Source organism: Motacilla alba, chromosome 1 (assembly GCF_015832195.1).
Source record: "Motacilla alba alba isolate MOTALB_02 chromosome 1, Motacilla_alba_V1.0_pri, whole genome shotgun sequence".
In the NCBI taxonomy this organism is placed as follows: domain Eukaryota; kingdom Metazoa; phylum Chordata; class Aves; order Passeriformes; family Motacillidae; genus Motacilla; species Motacilla alba.
The window spans coordinates 61,331,591-61,345,826 of NC_052016.1; the positions used below are offsets into that span (position 1 = coordinate 61,331,591).

The 14,236-nt window shown below is 40.2% G+C and overlaps 1 protein-coding gene across 1 annotated transcript in view; it reads right to left on the reverse strand.

Moving 5' to 3' along the window:
- Nucleotides 1-14,236, reverse strand: part of WDFY2 (WD repeat and FYVE domain containing 2) — a 61,270-nt gene that overhangs the window by 12,385 nt on the left and 34,649 nt on the right. The window contains exons 3-4 of the mRNA XM_038139605.1: nucleotides 11,552-11,625; nucleotides 4,587-4,641 (exon numbers count right to left, since the gene is read on the reverse strand). Of these exons, the coding sequence (XP_037995533.1) occupies nucleotides 4,587-4,641; nucleotides 11,552-11,625 (129 nt within the window). The remainder of the gene's footprint in view (nucleotides 1-4,586; nucleotides 4,642-11,551; nucleotides 11,626-14,236) is intronic.

Here is a 14,236-nt window from a genome sequence, read left to right on the forward strand (position 1 = left end):
ACCTGCACATATTAGCTGCTGCCACCACACACAGGCTGATGGCAGATATATCTGCAACAAGTGAAAGTGAACAGTGTAGATCATCTAAGTGAAGGAGCAAAGAGAAGACAAATGCAAATAGAAAGTCACTTGTTAAGAGGGAATTTGACTCGTGTAAGGCCTAAAGAAGCAAAATATCAGAAGATTGGAAACTGATAGAAGAGCAAGGAAGGGGTCTGGGCCCTAGGATTAACACAGGTTCAGCATCTTGAAGCAGTAAACAAAAAGCTGGCCCTTCATGTACTGAAGATCTGATCACCATTTGTGTACAGAAAAAATGTGGAGCAAACAATTCCAAAGCTGTTCATTTGTAACAACAGCAGGATGGAGATGGGAGATGGACTGCAAATGTGGTCACAACACAGGAAAACTCTCAATAGGCACCAGGCAAGAGCAGATCTGTGTAAGCCAGAATGAGAAGACAGCCATTTGTGGGGAAAAATCATGTGGTACAGAAGGGAGAGAAGCAGCAGAGAGGAGAAGGGCACAGGTCCATGTGCAGCTGGAGGGCAGGGGGACAGGGTGGCTGCTGTCCTCTATGGGAAAGCAGCAGAAAGCACTACACAAAGAGCAGGTTGGAGAGAGGATGGAAAGGCTGTGCCCAGAGAAAAGAAGCTGCAGCCAGGAGGTGCACAGCAAGACGTCAGCAAAGGAAATGGAGGGTCAGTGCTGTGCATAGAGGCAAAAGTCTGAGAAGCATAGCCAGTGCACAGCCACACAGTTCTGGGCAAGAAGCTGTTCTGAGGGGTTACAACAGTAAAAAGTATGAGCAAACACCAAAACAGAGGTGGAAATTGCCAGGAAGAAAAAAAAAGCTAAGCATGAGCAAGAAAAGCACAAGTGAGGAGGCTGTGCTTAGGGGAAAGCAGAAGTAAGGGTATAACATGAGCTGGCCTGAAAGCAGAGGGCCAGAGGGACACCCTTGAAACAGGCAGGCTGCACAAAGCATGGGACAGAAGCAGGTCTGCCAATTTGGCTGGGGAGATAAATAAGTAAAACAAAGCACTAAACCAGGAGCTGTTGTCTCATCCAGAGGGAGCACAGCAAGATGGTCCAGTTGCAAGAAGCAGGGAGAGAAGGCCATAAAGAATTTGAAGCACCAACAGCCATATGGACCAGCCTGTGAGGGGCAGGAGGGGGCTGGAATCCAAGGCTGCTGAGGGGGGGGAAAGGTTTCTTGGACGAATGTGGGAGGAGTTGCCCAGGGAGATGGCAGAGGTTGTCTGCACCTTCAGCTGGCGCTGTGACTGAAGAATGGGGATGGTGATATGAGAGACAGACACACAATGAAAAAAAATTAATTTCCCAGGGCATCCCAAATGGCATTGATCAAATGCTTGCACTACTCCTCCTTATGCAAGGGAATGAGTCACTGTCTGCAGGAGGCCAATGCCACAAGACCCACCCTGGAGTCCTGACTAATCCTGTGTCACATCCCCCATCTCTGCATTCAGATTCCTTTAAAAAAATAAGATTTCACAACTCCAGACACAGTGTTGCAGCACAACCTCCACAGTGCATGTCCAGCCATGTACATCGCCAAGGCCAGGCTCCATAAGCCACCAGACCTGGCTGCGCACCCCTACCAAGACCAAAGCACAGCCTATCCACGTTCTCTGTCACCAGAAGATCATTTGGCCAACATATTCATGGCCTTTCAAGACACAATAAATGCTCTTTAATCACTATAGCAGCCTCAGCTATTTCTAATAATGCCTTGCTGTGGGAGATGACCAACAGCCCACCAGCCACTGAACAAGGGCACTGCTGACCGTTTACAAAGCTAGCAAACACAAAACCAGTCAGCATGATTCAGCTAAAGCCACTTATTATCACTATTTAGCCACTTTGTAGGCTAAATATAAGTACTTACTCCCACTAAAATACTTTTGAAGAACATAAAGGTCTTACTTGAAAACTTTAAGCAAAACTTTTTCAAAGTAAGACTTTTAGCAAATGAACCACTAGAAGGCCACCACACCCAACAAAACCATCTGTTCCTTTTTAATTTTAATTTTTCCTTGCCCAGGGTTTTGCCAACATGCTTATGCCAACCCCAAAACTCAGTATGGCCATGTGAGAAAGGTGCACTGCAGGGATAGGATTGTGGAGGGAGTCCTATTGGACCATGTGAGGAAAGCGCACCTCTGTTGGATGTTGATATACCTACTCAAAGGACTACAATGCTCTTCCCTGCATATTCTCCCAGAGAGCATGTTGAAAACGTGGCTCTTTCCCCCTTGCTGTGTGCCAGCTGGACTTTGGACTCAGTGAGTGACTTTGGACCCAGACATTTGGACCCAGTGAGGCCGCTGGTAAGCCCAGATCCAGTGTTCTGTCTGGAGGCAAATGTAGCAAGAGGAGCATGAACGTGCCTAACACTGTGTGGACCAATGGAAGTACAGGATCCTGTGACTGACAGCAGCTCACAGAGCACCTCACTTTTGCAATGTTTCCCCAGCACTCCAGACCTCCCGCATGGGCTCAGGGACGAGACAGATGGGGGGCTACACTCCTTCACCAGCACCTGGTGTGAGAGTGGAGAATCCAGGAGCATGTCTTTTTGGAGGGGGGTGGTGGGAGGCATTGTGCTGTGGAGCAGCAGGCAGCCCCAGGTCACTGGTGCCCTGAAAACAGTGGGGAATCTCTTTTGTTGTTTTTTTTCTTGTTCCAGCCTTGCACTCTCAGAAAACTGTTCACTGCAATTGTGCAGGTGTGTGTAGTGAGACACTGGCACAAGTTGTCCAGAGAAGCTGTGGATGCCCCATTTCTGAAAATATTCAAGGCCAGACTGGATGGGACTTTGAGAACCTGGTCTAGCGGAAGGTGTCCCTGCCCATGGCAGGGGGGTTGGAACTAACTGATCTTAATGGCCCCTTTCAACCCAAACCATTCTGTGATCCTATGAAAAACCTTCCCATGGTAAGACAGGTAGGCTAGGAAGAAGGTAACTATAGTTAGGAGTGTGGTCAGCTGCACCACCTCTCCACTGATGTTAGTGGACACTCACTGGAATCCTTTACTCTCCAATATTTGGGGAATCTGAGCTCTTGGGTTTCCCCTCAGGACAACCCATGGAGGTTCTCCATGACATCTTCCTATCCAAAGGCCCCCCCTAATGTTTGCAACACATCTGGCATATTGCAGAAAGCCACAAAGAACAGTTTCCATTTTCCTTCTTTTTTTGTTTTTTAATTTTATGAGCATTTTTGCCCAGACCTTCAGTGGTGTGTCACAGCCAACGGGCTTTTCTGAAATACTGCCAAGAAATGCATTCCCCTCTTACAAAATGTTCATCATTTTCCCTGAAGAACTCATCAAGAAAGTTGTTCTCATGCCTATGTTGTTCTGCATATACAGAAGAAAAGACCTCAGCTCACCCTCTTTAGTGCCACGACATTTAAATATGAAACTTCGCTGCATTAAACTTTGGTGACTGCAGAGCAATCAAAAATTTGGATATTAACACCTGTACAGTCAGACTGCAGCAATCTTATTTAAGATTCACATATATATATTTTATCATCATTGGATATTTTTCTTCAGTTTTTACAAGCTAAGAAAAAATGCAGGCATTCTAGCTTAATTTTACAACACACCAGACTTTCATGAAACACTCGCATATTAGCCATGCTCTGCAAAAATCAAGATTCTCTTCATACCTTAAATTTAAATGTTACAAAGTGATCCTCAGAGCCTCCGTTTGGAGATTTAAATTACCCTCTCAATCTTTCAAGGTATAAAACTCAAAATACATGAGTAAGAACATATTTTTGAAGTGTATGTGAGAAATGTCAAGCTAACATGTCAGAGACTTCTATACAGAAGCACAATGCTTAATATACAATATATGATATCATATAATATCATACCACCTAATATACAATATATGATATCATATAATATCATACCACCTCTTAGTCTAACAGCAGAAAATATATAAGAATAAACTGTCATATGTATTTGTTACTTTTATAAGAATACGTGTCCAAAACTGTCCTCTAGAGGTTTGAAAAGGATAAATAGCTAGGTTTCTGAAAACATCACACTAGTGAACATCTGAGCAAGGAATTACCAGACTTTAATTAGAAAAGATATGGACTGGCACTTCTTGACCTTTTACTAGGAGAGGTATTCACTGATAATATTGTGGTTATCAGAAAAAATAGTTACTGAAATATAACCAGACTAACCCCAAAAGCTGCAGCCTTAAAACATGGGTTAGTTCCCTAAGTTGTTTCAGCAGATACATTGGGTTACTGAAGATTGAAAATTAAAACTCCTATTCCACAAATGTGGACAGTTTGCTGTCTACCGTGATATTCCAAAGGAACATTTAAACGGAAAAACAGAACATAAACAGCTCTTTTAAAATTCTTGTAATCTCAAAACAATGCACAGTATAGATCTATTGATAAAACCAGCATTTACATAAGTTTAAAAAAATCTATCATTGTAAGGGAAACTTTTCCATCCATCCTCCTTAAGAAAACATTAACAAAAATTAATGACAATACAAACCAATTAACATGGGTCATGGTTCTTACCCTGGTAACTTTTCACTAGTGTCATCTTGTTGTAATCTTCTGATAAAATGAATTCCTGAGGGAGGGAAAGAAAAAACAAAAGAAACAGGGCTTAGAGATGCAAAGCATTTGAGACTGTTTACATTTGAATACTTTACCTAGGTAAGCTCTCCCTTCTTCACAACCACAGCCCTATCTATACTTTTAATAATTTTGAGTAGCTAAAATCCTAAATTATTTCACTTTTTAAAGCTGCCTAAGACAATATTATGAGTACTTCTGAATGGAATGGATAAAAGAGGAACCATTAAAAAAGAAGTCAAAAAAGCTGACAGAAATGACTGGCTGTGAGCTGAGGTACCACAAAATAAGGAACCTGAGACCTGGCAAACACCTGCTGCTCAGGACACGGGCAGAAACCTCCACATGTGCACAGCTATGTGTGCCCACATGTACGTTTGTGTATACACATGTATCCATGTGGGTGCATACACTAAATAAACTCCAACCTGAACACTCAGGAAATGTAATATAAATATCTAAGAGACCCTCCAAATTTCTCAGTCCAGACTAGGTACCAACAATACGTGACAGGAATGGAATGCATTTCAGGTTTCTGTTAAAAAGCCTCTCAGTCCTTCAGACAAACAGAAACCCAAACTTCTCTGTGTCCAGGCGAGAGCACACCTACAGGGACTGGCTCTGTTGTCTTGGTCCTGCTGTTCAACTTCCAGTATGGCTTTTGCATGGGGAAATGTTGAGCATGGCAGCTAAGAGTCTGCATGGCAGCCTCAGCTCCTGGAAAAGTCCCAGGTGGTTAAATTCACTGACCACCTGGGTGTTCCTGCAGATTGTTTTGAAGAGGAGAGTTACTCAAAACTGGGGAAACAGAATGGCTACTACCAAACTCCTGCAACATCTCTCTGGAGGAAGCACTCAAGAAAAGGGTAGGCTTTGTGGCAGCACCACATGAAGTAGCCTTCAGAGAGCTGTCAGGTATCTATATACACACATCACATATTTAGATAAACTACAAAGTAAAAAATGAAGGAGTGTAAAACTACATAATTTTAATAATTTATAGCAAATTTATAGCAAACTACACAGAAACTCCCTGTGCTAATCTGCCTGGAAGACAGAAGAAGTAAAACCTAACTCATTTAACCTGAAATAGGATGGAAAACTAAAATAAACATTATAAACACAAGATAAGTGAATTTGATAAACATATAGTTGTGAAATGTTTTTGTACACATGCCAAAAGCACTACAGAAAACTGGACTTTAGAAGCCTACAGACTAAGTTTAAGGCAAAACAAATGTTTAATGCAAAAGAGCAAAAGACATTCTAACCCCCAACAAGCCAGTATTTCCCCCCCAGTTTCCAAAGTACAATTTAAAAAGAAGTCACTCTGCATTTTCTGTTGGGTCACTGCAGGTAATCTGCCTGGCCTTCGGCACCAGAATTATTCAAACACATCACATCTTGCTTGGCACCAAGGTGGAGAGGTTACAGTACTTATCTGTGGAACATCTACAGATCCCAGTTTCCAGAAAAACAACTGTGAGTGATTTTAGGCAGCTATGTATTCTGCTCTCTCTATGTTTCTGTTCACAAATTTTTAAAAATATATTCTCTTAAATTGCTCTCTACTTTATCTTCCTTTCCTTAATCTGCTCCAGCTCCCAGTAGGTTTCTCTGGTAGCTGAGGACTACAGTGGGGAGTGTTACTTAAACACCAGTAACAAATAAATTAAGTCAGCTGGATTTCTATACCAGGGTCACCCTAGCTATACAAACCACAGAAAGTTTAAAATCTGCTATACCTTTCCAGCTACTAACAGGGGAACTTGTTTTCCTTAACCACGGCCTGAAGAATACTGTGTCACCACATGAAATGCTTCACTACAAAGCCTATTTGAAGCAGGACCCTTTGCTAGAATGCTAACTTTCTGCTATTGCTGCCTAAAGAGAAATTGCTCTAATTGCTGCAACACGTGATGGGAAGATACGTCTGCCTTTCCCACCAATCTGGCCGTCCTTGTCTCTGACTGAGTGGCACACAGATGCTGGTGACTTGAGGTGAGATGTAGAAAGTAGACTGCAGTCTCATTTTTGTTTGCCTTTTTCTCTCAACAAATTTGATGCTGCCATTCTGTTTCGTGATCCAAAGAGCCCCACAGTTTCACTGGAAGACTGAAAAGGCTTTTGAATATCTCCATTATAATACAATAAATCAAACGTGCGGTTTGTAAGGTGTATCCAAGTATTGATTACCAGTGTAATCTTTAATATAAACCACAGCTATGTACTGTCAATACACTACTCCATCCAAAATAAAGACAAATATAGTATAAGATAAACACAGTTTCAGTTAACCTAAATACTGGATATATTTTTCTCCCCCCAAAGACTTCTTGCATATAATTTTCTTCTTTGAAAGCACACGATAATTTGTGATGCATTTTCTAACCTTTCTGCAGGTCTCCCCACTCCCCTTTACAATCTCTCGCGTTCTTCCATTGCACTTATTGCCCTCTCCCTCTTCAGGCCAAATGCAATAGTGGTGTCACTAGACAGGTATTTTAGCACAGGGCACCTTGCTCAAGAAATTCATGCCCTATTGCACATAAAATGGGTCATCTGCACTACAAAAACACCGACTACATCTCTTTAACATTGTACCAGCAGAAGCTATTTTTTTATCCTTGCCTACGTAGATGTTTTGCTCCTCTCAGAGCTGCTGACGCTCAGTTCTCATTAGGCAGCTTCTGGCTCTTCTTAATGAGCTGGAAAAGCTGGGGTCACCTACACAGCTCACTCAGAGCTTGTTAACAGAACAGAGAAAGACTTCTGAGTCCTGTGCAACCCTTTTGCACAGGAGGGGTTGGAACATATCAGAGCACTCAGGATGGGAAAACCAAACACCCTCCTTGGAGGGATTAAAAACAACTTTTCTGGCAAGATCACTCTTTATCCTTCAGAGGTGGTTTTGGAGCTACTTTACTACCTTTTTGTCATAACTTAAACGTTAATGCTCAGTCTTGCCTGTTTCAGGTGAGCTTATTATTACAACAGCAACTTGGTAACATGAAACTCTTCACAAAGCACAGAGGAGAATTCTTGAAGACTGTCAAAATCTAGCTGTCCACTGATGTACAAAGACTCACAACTACTCCTTTGTGTAGCACACCTCCTTCATACTGAAACACATACACCCGCCACAAACGTCTCTTGAGCAAAAGACTTCTGTAAAATCTCATCCTAGAGATAGTATCAGCATCTTGTTTAAATAATTCAGTCTTTGGCCATGGGGCTGGGTGACATGGTCCAGGAACTAAGGAAGATCCATGCCTTCCCAGAGCTTCATGCATATGCCAACTGATGTATTGCAAAATGGAGAACTCTCCTTAAGCAACTGAATCCATTTCTAAATTATTAATCTTTATATATTAGTTATGTGTTACCCATGCACAGGCTAGTTCCCACCCTGGGGAATTTACAGTCTGCTCTTTGATAGATCATGCCATTTTTACAACACACTACAGATCTCTTTATAGGCTTGACTTTATCCTGTTAACACAAGTGACTGACTGCACTCCCAGGTCTTCCAGAGAACAAAAAAAAACCTGCTTCAGAAATGGAAGAGAATGAAAACTCTTAAATCTTCTGTCAGACACTAAATCTATCTGTTGGGAAAACAAACAAACAAAAAAAAAAAAAAAAAACAAAAAAAACCCCGCGCCTCTGTAAATAATGACAGCATTATCACTTTATTTATTATATCATTTCATTCCATTTCTTGAGGTAAAAAATACTAAACTCCTCACAACAGCAGAGGGGAAGGTTGTACATCAGCAGGTAGAGCCTGACTCAGTCTCAAGTATTCAAAATATTGCTAATGGTCAAACTTGTAGACAGCTGCAAGATCAGATGAGGTGGAAGATGAATTTATCTTAATAAGTACCATCTCCAAGGACAAATTCTGAAGGGATTGTTCTGGTGCCCTGTTGTCCTTGTGGCTCTGTTCAAAGTATGTAACAGCTTCATACAGACTTCGGCATGGTCAGCAAAAAAAAAGATAAATTTAATTCATCTTCAGCTACCTAAAAACTAAATCCCTCATTTCAATCTCCCCAGAAAATGAAAAAAGAAATTTATGCCATTTCATAAGAGTTTCTAGAAAAAGTAACATGGGTGCATCCAAAGACAATTCATCTCTCCTTTACTGCCTTCAGAACCTAATGCTTAACTTTATCTAGGAAATGAGTTTTCATATGGATGAAAGAGGTGAGAAGTTTCATCTTGGCAGGGGAAGTCTCCTGTTTATTCCATGTGGAAGACCTTTCTTCTGTTTCTTGTGCTATCTTAAGAACCTTGCAGCCATTAAAGTATGTTTTTTTCCAGTTCTGAGCAAGGAATTTATGTCCAGGATAAAGTCTTTCGGCTTCCAAAAGGGATTTCAAGCAGTCCCTAAGATATAATTTCTTCTCAAAAAAAGATCTGCCAACTGTAAAAAAAGCAGATCACAGAAAGTTTGGTTTTTTTACATTAGGTGCCACCGCTCTTTTAGCAAGATGCCAGACAATCTTTACTGGAAATAATGGTGGGCTGTGCTGCACCAATGTTTGTGCAGCCTTCGTGCTGAGAAGTGACAAAAGGTTAAAAACAATCTCCTCTTCTCTGTAGAAGCAGAACTTGCTGCCTTGTTTCACAAAAGAGGTGTCCATACAAGCTCACCTCAGGTGGCTTTGCTGGAACTTTTTTCTGTGCCAACAGTGCTGCCCATCCTTCTCAAAATGCAGAATACACATCCCCGAGGTGCCACGCTTATAACCCAAATCCATACAGCTTACAAAAATTTCACATAGAATAAAAAAAAGCAGCTCCACTTTCTTATCTCCATTTACACCAGAAAGTACTTCCTTGCACTGTAAAAAAAATCATTTAAGATTATGTGTCACACTCATGACCATTAGCTCACAGCCCTTACCAGGAATCCTTTCTTTTTACCCAAAGTGAAGGTGCAGAGTAATTGTCAGGGTTTTATTGGTATGGTTGGATGGTTTTTTGTTTGGCCCTGCACCTAGCATACACAAGTGTGCTGGGCATTACAGAAGTGCTAATGTGGAACAGCTGATTAATTCCCAAATATTTCAAGCTGCTCAAGCGAATTGCCTGTACTTTCCCTTTGAGGAAATTAAAATAAGGGTACTAAGGTCACCTTGCTGCAGTAAGTTCTCTTATTTTCTGGCCAGCGTGCCCTGCTTATGTATTCCTGTGCTAAACTAATCATCATAGCTGGGTCCAGGAAAGAAAATTTATCCTTTCCTCAAGAGGGTGGGTGTAACCCACATTCAAGAAATTGGGGGTGTTCTCTATGCCCCAGTATTTTCTGAGATTTGAAAACAGGGCTCCCCTTGCTCACCCATTCCCATCTCTACCACTTCTTGCAGCACATTACAGTTGTGACTACTCTTACAAGTCATAGTTTGCTACAGATGAAAACATTTCATCCTTTGTACAAATTTTTGGAGTGCATTTTTTCCCTACCACACAAGTGCTTGCAGCTTACAGAAGACTAAATCAAGCAACTTCCTTCTTCCTATATATTTGTATCCAGAAGACTGGGAAAGGAAAAACCCAGCTTAGCAACAAATAGAATCTGCCTTGGATGTGGCAATATAAACCTATAAATATCCAAAGTCACGTGTAGGTTTATCACCTGCATATCTCATTTACCTTTTTTAGCTTCAGAATGGAAAATATTTGACCCCATTTACTCTGAAGCATCCTCTGACTCTTCAAAACAAAATGCCCCCACGATGAAGGACACATCTCCCATCATGCCAGAGTATTTAAATACCTTATTTGAAGGCCTTATTTACAGTGGCCTTCACATTCCTCAAAGGCCTGGTGAAAACACAAGTGCCTAGTAGGACCAGCAAATTTCAGTTATTTCAGAGTGGGAAGGAGAGAATTTCAGAGGTACAGAGAATTCTCTGGAATCTATCTCATCTCCTAGATACAAAAGGAAAAATCTCCAACAGGCACACCAAACTCTGCTACTAGGCATTAACAGCTTTATAGGTCAAGTCCTTCACATCTTTGAGGGAGCTTACAGGCAACAGCTAAAAGGGTCACATCCCCTTTCCCAAACACCATACTGGCTTTAGCGCAGACAGCTGCCCTTCTATCACCCTGAAAACACTCATTCAGTTTTAAGGCCCATAAGGCAGAGATAACAGCAGAAAAATCTTAAGTGATGGTAAACTGATCTTAAACTGGAAGATGAATCTATTGATGAGGCATATGAAAAATATACCTCTGACCCATGACTCTTCCACTCTTCCAAAGTGATACAGCTTTTTATTCATCATCCCAAAAGAAAAAATCCGATTAATAAGGTAAACTTCTACCCTCTATCATAGATCTAACAGACACACTCCTCTTTTAATATCCTACTTCCTTTCCACACATCTCTATCTCAGATGTTAATGAACCAAATCTCAGCAACCGCACTGCCAATTAGAAGCAACTCCTTTGAAGGGAGAGGAAAACAAAATCTGAACTCTGAAGTTTGGAAAAGCAGATAGACATGGAGGAAAAATCCACCTTCTGCCTCTAAGAAGATGATTTTTCCTCCTCTTAATTGCTGCTTTCAGAAAACTTTGGTATCATGTAATTAACAAGTCACTTAAATTTAATAAAACAACAGCTGTTTTTCTGTGTTATTTTTTAAGAGACATGCAAATTAAGACAGCTTATTGACTTGCCCAATAAATACTGAAAACCTCACTCAATCTCTTTGTGGCAGCTGGAATAAAATTTTTAATAATCTAACATTTTCTGTACTACAGATTTAGCTCCACTATCATGAAAAAGTCTGTCTCCCAAATACTAGGCAAAAATATTCTCACCACATCATCACACACATACTTCTCAAAAAGGAAGCATTTCAACTAGAAATCTTTGGATGTACTTACTGAGATTGTACCATTGTCTAGACCTATGGACAGCCTTCTGGTTTCCGGGTTAAAAGACATGCATGAACATGGAGCTGAAAAAAATGAACATGTTGATGAAGTTAACAAAACTGTGATTCTCATTTTCTTGAAATTCTGGAAAGCCTAAAATTAGCTAACATGCTTTATGATGCTATGCAGCATTTTGAGCTTACCAATAGACAAGCATTAAAAGAAACGTGTTCTTGCAATTCATTCAACCCTATCCTATTAGGACATGGAAAAATAGCTACTTTCTTGCTCCAGTTCCTTAATTTTTTTTCTTACTAGTTATCTGTAAACAAGTCTTTCATATAAGAGGAATGGTGCTGCTTTGATATAAGATGCACTTGACGTTTCAGTACAAGTCAGAGATTACTCAGGTGAATAATTTAGTTTTTTACATTTGCCTGAACTGTGCTGACAATAAAACAAAACACTACATTATGTCAGAGGCTTGCATCCTATACCTGCAGTAAGAAAATTTTCCAGTAGGAACCAACATATCAACTAAAATTAAGGGCTAAGTTAAACTGTCCCCTACTCCAAATTCCATCACAGACAGCACTATGACATTATCACATACTATGGTCAAAAGAAAAGTTTTTATCTAAAACTAGGCATTGCTTGATTACATTTATATTACTCTAATAAATATCACGATTTATCCTGAAATTGCACACAAGATGGTCACAGTATGCTCTCTCAAGGATCTGGCAGGGTTTGTATCAAGGGTAAAACCAGGTTTCCTCGCAAGAAGTCAAGAGCTGTGCTTGGTTTAATTGAAAAATTAAAGTTATATTCAGAAAGCAGGAATTGCTTTTACTACCCTTTTACTACAGCAGCATGCAGCTGGGAATCCTGCTGTCCCAAAAGAAACCTTCAGGAATTATTTTTCAGGAGCAATTTCCAACTGCAGCTAGGATAATAGTAAGAGTTATAAATCTTTATAAACCATATTCTTATGATAAATATAGAGCACAGTCAGATGCACTTTTAGTTCTGCTTTTCTCCCCCTTCTTGGTTTCCATGTCCGTTGTGATTGCTCACATGCTTGTGTTGCTAACAAGTTTGGAGTCCTCTCTTTTGCAGTACTGTAATCCAGTATCTTCTCAATTTGTGAAATGTCTCTCTTAGGACTAAACAGCCCATAGCTTAGCAAATCTTCCTTGATAGTTTAATTAGGAGCAAAGCTATATGAAGAAAAGTCAATGTTGACTGTGTAATAAAACTTGTTCCACTTTCAGTATTGACTCCCTCTTGAAATGTTTCCTGAAGGACAAGTAACCATAAACAGAAAGCCCATCAGATCCACATCCAGACAGGCACCTCAGTGTATTTCTTTCCTGGAAGGGTTGACTGAATTGAATCAATGAAAAGGCTTCAGTTCAAGGAAACTGACAGAAAGGAAACAATTAAATCAGGCCTAGTAACAGTGACATAATTGCTCCTTCCTGTACCTCTCCCTTAGAAAAGGCAAACTGGAATCATCTCTTCTAAAGGTGGTGCATTACTATTATACTGAGGCTTCTATGCCTATAGCAGAATAAGAGTTTCAGAAAAAAATGGACAGAAAACTCTCAAATTCTAAGCATAATAAACATCAAATAATTTTTAAGGGCCTTAATGCCAGAACAGGCATATTACACAGCAGCTTTTAAATGCTGGACACTGTGCATACATTGAAAGAGCTCCAGTATCAATGAAGGCAATGAGCAGCTCACAGAGAAGTTGTCTAAGGTAAAATAATTATTTGAAGTATGCTTTTCCCAAACACTTCAGAAGCAAATGATGCAAGCAATTGCTTGACATGATTACAAAAGAAGTAACTTCTGAATTCCAGACATGTGTGTACACAGTCATAGCAGTATAAAGATACTTATTTTGCTATAATCATTTTTCCCCAAGGGAACCCTTCAGTAACATGTGCACTTAAAAAAATCATTATGACAGCACTAAAATTATGTCCATACCAGCTACACTGATGTAGTCAGTCGTGCCACTTGTAACAAGACTGCAGCAGCTTACTCTGGTAAAATTAAGACAATATTCAGCACTTTAGCACTTAGGCACATTAAAAAGAGGAGAAGGAAAAAAAAAAGAAAAAAAAACCACAACAAAACCCTGAAACCTTAAGCTTCTGAGATATTTAAGACCCTTTAAAAAATATAGCCAGGAAAAATAACAGCACTCTGAAGACTCTCTACTTAAGAACCTAGCTATGATTTAGATTTCAGACTGGAAAAAGATTGATCTGAACTACTGTGGAGGTAATGCAGGATATTCCTGATGCAAAAGTTTGACTGTATTTATTTTTCTGATATACAGGACAAATACACACTGATTTTTTGCCTTTAGAAAATGAAATATGGAGAAAAATCCCAATTATATATTTCATGCTCTCAAAAGCGTGTCACCTTTTTTAGAGGCTGACAGAATCAGAAGAGAAACACAGACTTTGTCCCTGCAATTTCTGGGACTCCCCTCTGAAGTTCCTAAACATGACACAGTTTAAGACCAAAGGAGCATGTTTTGCGTTGCAGTTGTTTAACCCTCCTGTTCAAAGCAAAGTGTTAGTCACGAAAACCATCATAAGACAAGCAGTGTATTATCTGCCTCAAAGACTGCAAACTCCATTGTTCACCAGTACAATAAATCCTTTACTCC